Source organism: Gracilinanus agilis, chromosome 2, assembly GCF_016433145.1.
Source record: "Gracilinanus agilis isolate LMUSP501 chromosome 2, AgileGrace, whole genome shotgun sequence".
Lineage (NCBI taxonomy): Eukaryota > Metazoa > Chordata > Mammalia > Didelphimorphia > Didelphidae > Gracilinanus > Gracilinanus agilis.
In genome coordinates, this window is record NC_058131.1 from 663900182 (window position 1) to 663906181 (window position 6000).

At 39.6% G+C, this 6000-nt stretch overlaps 1 protein-coding gene across 1 annotated transcript in view; it reads right to left on the reverse strand.

Annotated features, from left to right (window-relative positions):
• The window catches only part of ZMIZ1 (zinc finger MIZ-type containing 1), a 214227-nt gene that overhangs the window by 21606 nt on the left and 186621 nt on the right, over positions 1 to 6000 (reverse strand). The window contains exon 7 of the mRNA XM_044660241.1: positions 4362 to 4588. Within this exon, the coding sequence (XP_044516176.1) occupies positions 4362 to 4588 (227 nt within the window). The remainder of the gene's footprint in view (positions 1 to 4361; positions 4589 to 6000) is intronic.

Genomic DNA, 6000 nt, shown 5'->3' on the forward strand with positions numbered 1-6000 from the left:
AAACTTGTCTTAGAATGGTGCCCACAAAAACAAAGCTCAAATAACCAAGGGAAGAAAAGGGTCAAGAGGCAGAAGAGCTAAGCCATTCTATATCTCATAACTTCAGAAACCAAGGCAGAAATCCAAAGAACCAACAGTGAAGGCTAACATTGGACTGGAATCAGAAGACTTTGGTTTTTGTTTTTCTTGGTTCTGTCATTTGCTACCTGTGAAACTTAATGTAAGTTATTTAAATTCTTGGAGTCTCAGGACTCCCATCTAAAAAAATGGAGATATTACATAAAGCTCAAAGGGTTATAGTGTGAGAATCAGAGGAAAATTATAACAGAAGCTCAACAATGGAAGGTTCTCCAAGGCTCGCTGGTACAACCCTTCATGAACAAGAATCCTTTCCCCAAAAGAATGGATAGTAACCAGCCTCTGTTTGAACAGGGAACCCAGTGTGCCCCATGGCAGCCAATTCTACTTTGGATTAGTTCTCAGGGTTAGGAAGATTTTCCTTATCATCAAGCCTAAATTTGCCTAGAAATCTCATGTTCTATTTTCTGGAACCAAGCACAACCCATCTAATCTCTATTCCAGATAACGGCAAAACATTGGATCAATGTTCATTGTCAGTGTAGTTATGGCTGCTATCTTGAGAAGTTTTGATATGGGTTAGTCTACCTACAATGCACCAAAAGCAGAAGATTTACTGATTTGCCTTTTGACAAGTAGGCCAAAAATACGAGTGAATTCTTAGGTTGCATTAGGAGAGGTACTATGTTTGTCTCTTAAAAGGATATAGTCCTATAAATGTCTTCCTTTATTTTTTTTTTTAAATTCTCACCTTGCATTTTAGATCTTAGATTCAATCTTTGAATCAATACTGTGTTTTGGTCCTGAGGCAGAAGAGTGGTAAGGGCTAGGCAATGGGGGTTAAGTGACTGGCCTAGGGTCACATAGCTAGGAAGTATGTGAGGCCAGACTTGAAAAACCAGGACCCCCCCATTTCCAGGTCTGACTCTCAATTCACTAAGTCACCTAGCTGCCCCTACCACCTTTCATTTTCAAGGAAAATGAGTGTTGATTACTGATTTTAAGTATTATGAAGAACTACCTATTTTGGGAGCTTGAAAATACACATAAGGTCCTAGGTCTAGAGCTAGAAAAAGACCTCTGAGGCCACTTAGTCCAAAACCCTTCATTCATTTTCCAAATTACAAGGCAGTAGCCAAGGGAGGATTCAATGACTTGTTCATTGAATTGTTGACACTATAGTAGCTCTCAGAGGTGGGATTTAAATTCGGATCATGACTTCAGAGTTGGTACTATAATAACTAGCATCTCAAACTCTTATTTGGGGCCCTTTCTTTTCAAGGTCATGTTGAACAACTTTACATCAATCCCTTTTTGTCAGAATGGCCTATTCTTGTCCTCCCAAAAACATGTTCGCCTGGTCTCTCTGCCTTTGCTCATGCCATTCTTCCTGAACCTGGACAACTTGGAAGGAGTTTCTAGCCGAGTACCACAAGGCTATCTGTCTTTGGCCTTGAGCCATTCAAACTTTTAATCAGTTATCTGGACAAGGCCATATATTGGCATACTTATCAAATTTGGGGATAACCTCAAACTCAGAGGCGTGGATGACTCTTTGAATAAGATAATCAGGATCCAAAAGGATCTCAACATGTTAGAATGTTGGCCTCAGTTGAATAAGATAAAATTTAGCTGAGATAAATCTGTCTCATACTTGGGTCAAAAAAAATTAACTTCATAGTATAGAATCTCAATTCACTAAACATTTATGGGAGCAACATGGCTAGACAATAGTTTAGATGGAAAAGATCGGGGCTCTTAGGTGGTCTGCAATTCCAGTAAATCAAGAATATGATATGGTTTAAAAAAAAAAAATGATTCACTTTTATCAAGAGAGACCTAGAGTCCAAGACATGGGAGGCAATGATCCTGTTGTATTCTGCTCAGATTACATTACAGCTGAAGTATTTAGTTTAATCTGAAAACCCCATTTTCGAAAGTACTAAATAACAATAATGAAGGTTTTGGGGGTAATGCCATCAGTTGAACAGATAAAACTGGGGAGCTTAGCTTGAGGAAAAGAAGATTTGGTAGGGATATACTTGATAGCAATCTTTGAATATCTGAAGGGCTGTCATGCAGAGGCGAGATACATCTTTTTCTTCTTGGCTTCTGAGGGCAGGGATAGGATCAGTGTAGTTGCAGAGAGGAAGATTTAGGACAAAGTTCATAACAATCAAGGAAAAATATTCACTAATGATTAGAGCTCTCCAAGAATGGAACAGTCTGTCTTAGGAAAGAGTGGAGTCTCCTTTCATAGAGGTCTTCAAAAGAAAGCTAAATCATCACTTAATGACAGTGTCATGGGAAGGAGTTCTTATGTAAATACTGGGAAGACTAGATCACCCCTGAGTTCCCATCCAACTTTGATACTGCCCAATTATTTAGGTCTTCTCTCTTCAACCAGACTTGAGATCCTAAAAATCTTTTTAGGGCCCTTTATAATTTGGCCGCTTCCAAGATGATCAATCACTACTCCTCAGACATGTGCAAAGATCTAGACCAGTGGTTCCCAAACTTTTTTGGCCTACCGCCCCCTTTCCAGAAAAAATATTACTTAGCCCCCTGGAAATTAATTTTCTTTAAATTTTAATAGCAATTAATAGGATTTAATAGGAAAGACAATTTTATAAATTTATAATTTTATTTATAATTATAATTATTATGTTTTATTTATTTTTTCATTTATTTTTTATTTATTTATGTTTATATATTATTTTATAATTTAATTATAAAATTATATAATAAAATATAAAATTTAATAGCAATTAATCGGAAAGATAAATGCACCCATGGTCATCACCTCTCCCCTGGATCACTGCAGCACCCACCAGGGGGCGGTAGCGCCCACTTTGGGAATCACTGATCTAGACAAACTAGGGGTTTACTCATTGTTCCCTATGCCTATTAGTTCATCTTTCATCTCTCATGGCTAGTGATCCTCCATGCCTAGAAAGGTCTCTTTTCTGACCTCCATCTCTTGGGACCCCAAACTCCTTCGCTTCAAGGTTTAGCTCAAGTGCCATTTCCTTCAATCTGTCTTTCCTGATTCCTGATTTTTTCACCTCTCCCAAAACATTATATCTTCATTTTGTATAGATCTTATATTTATTTATCTGAGAACATGTTGTACCCCCACAGCAGAATGTAAGCTCTTTAAGGACACTCACATTTATATTTATATCCGCAGTGTCTAGCTCATAGTAGGTGCTTAAAAAATGCTTACTGATAGATCCATTAATTCCTGAGGGCAAACACTATTTGTTATGTTGTATCCTAACTACAGATACCAGATCAAACATTCCACCAACAAATATTCATTAAACATCTATGTTGGGGCAGCTGGGTAGCTCAGTGAATTGAGAGCCAGGCCTAGAGATGGGAGGTCCTAGGTTCAAATCTGACCTCAGACACTTCCCAGCTGTGTGACCCTGGGCAAGTCACTTGACCCCCATTGTCTACCCTTACCACTCTTCTGCCTTGGAGCCAATACACAGTATTGACTCCAAGAGGGAAGAGAAGGGTTTTAAAAAAATAGCAAAATAAAAATAAAAACATCTATGTGCCAGGGATAAGTGCTGGGAAAGAAAAAATTCCTATTCTCAATGAGATCACATTCTAATTAGGGAGACAAACACATAGAAGTAAAAGCAATATGTTATAATGTGATAGATTATAACATAATTTATAGCATAAGTATTCAGTTAACAATGCAAATATATATCAAGTATTTAAATATAAAGTATTTGGGGAAGTAGAAGCCCAATAAATGTTTAGTGAAAGAACTAGCAAGTGAATGAATGGAAAGTGACCACCAACTTAAAAACCGAATCTGTGTCAGTGGTTGGCTCAAAATAACAATGCTGGTCATATGAGGAAGCTCTGGGGAAACTCAGGGTCATCGAGCTTTAATCACTCCCACTTTAAAGACAACAACAAATTGCATATAAAGTGGGATTTTTTGTTTCTGATAGGTTGGTCAGTTTGTTGAAATTTTTTTTTGGTCCCCCCCCCTTTTTTTTAATGTTTTGTTATTAAGAGCTAGTTATTTGGGAAGGAGTTGGTGACACAAGGGAAAATCTAGGTGTTATAAAAACAAATCGGAATGAGTTATTTTTGAAAAGTTAAAAAAATAAAGACTACAGCAGCATAACAGATTCCTCTTTCTCCTGGGCCCAGGAGCAGACGCTACAGCATATATTGCCCATGCCCTTCCCATCAGAATCTTGGCAGAGTGGAACTTGTGTTGGCAGTACCCCCCCTCCCCCATTTCATATACTCACACAACAACATGCTGTGACAGTTATCTGGATGGTGTTTCTTCCTGGCTGGCAGACGTGCTTGAGGTGCAGAGGTTTGTGGGAGGTCTTGTTGTCTCCACGCTCGATGGTGAGAGGGGTGGCATTGACGCTGACCTGGACAGAAGCCGGCCAGTTGGTGTTCATTTGTCTGTCCTCATGATGATAGCACTTAAACTGCAGCTCCAGGTCGGACCTATAGGGCAGGACAGCTCAGTGGTGATCAGAGCCTTTCCCCTCACCTCGCAGGAGTCTTTATATGCTCCATTTAGTCAATGAAACCAAAATGATTTGCCTTCTCCACGCCTGGCCACATTCCCCAGTCCTAAACCCAGGTCCTCACAAGCCTAAAGACAGCTTCCTTCCATGTCCCCCCACAACCCTAATCACGTTTCCCCTAGCCCTGATCACATTTCCCCAACCCAATTACATCCCTCTCCAACTCCAACCACATCCCCACAAATGCTGATGCTTTCCCCAACTCTGATCATAGCCAACCCCAATCACCCCTCCCCTAATTCCAAATGACATCCCCCTCTGATCCTGACCACATCCTCTGAACCCTGAACATTGATTCCACCCAACTTGGACCGGGTCGTCCGAGAGCTGACCACATCACTGGCTGATTCCAATCTCCCCAGCCCTAGCGCAAACCACACTTGTCAGCCCCAAACTCATGGTTCCCTCCACACGACACTTTGGAGTTTGAAGGAGGGAAGATGAAAGAACATTCTAGAGCAAGGCCCATTCTCTAATACCCTTTACTCATCAACTCCAACTCCCAAATTAAATAGAGCCTAGGAGAGATGGCATCTTAGAAGTCAAGGCTGTTGCTTTACATAACTGTTGTTACTCTGACAATGTGAGCCACCATTATTGTCATTGTTACTATCATCGCTTTCACGAAGTACGCCTTTCCTGATTTTCTTTAGGTAAAGGGTCCAAAAGTACTAGTCACCGGAATAGAAATTCAGTAATAGCATTTCCAATAGAGCGCTGGACTTAAGAGTCAGGAAGATGTGAGTACGAGTCCAGTCATGAGTCCTTAGGTAAGATAAAACCTCTCCAAAGCTCAGCTAGCTGATCTGCAAGATGGCAATATTATTATACCCAGGCACCTTATAACCTCTCCGAACCTTCCCTAGTTAGACAACTTATAACTTCTCTGAACCATAGTTAGCTAGTTGGTAAAATGGGAATAGTTACAACTGGGCAAGTTATAGCCTCTCTGAATTCTTGCTAGTTAATGTGTAAAATGGGAATACTATTACAACGGGACACATTATAACCTATCTGAACCGCAGCTAGTTAATCTGTAAAATGGGAATATTATTACACCTGGACACACTAAATGCTATCTGAACCTTAGCTAATCTGTAAAATGCAGATAGTATTACATCTGGACAACTTATAACCTCTCTGAACCTTAACTAATCTATAAAATGAGAATATGATTACATCTGGTCGCTGTATAGTCTCTTTGAACCACTGCTAGTTAATCTGTAAATTGGGAATATCATTAAACCTGGACACACTAAATGCTATCTGAACCTTAGCTAATTTGTAAAATGCAGATAGTATTACATCTGGACAACTTATAACCTCTCTGAACCTTAACTAATCT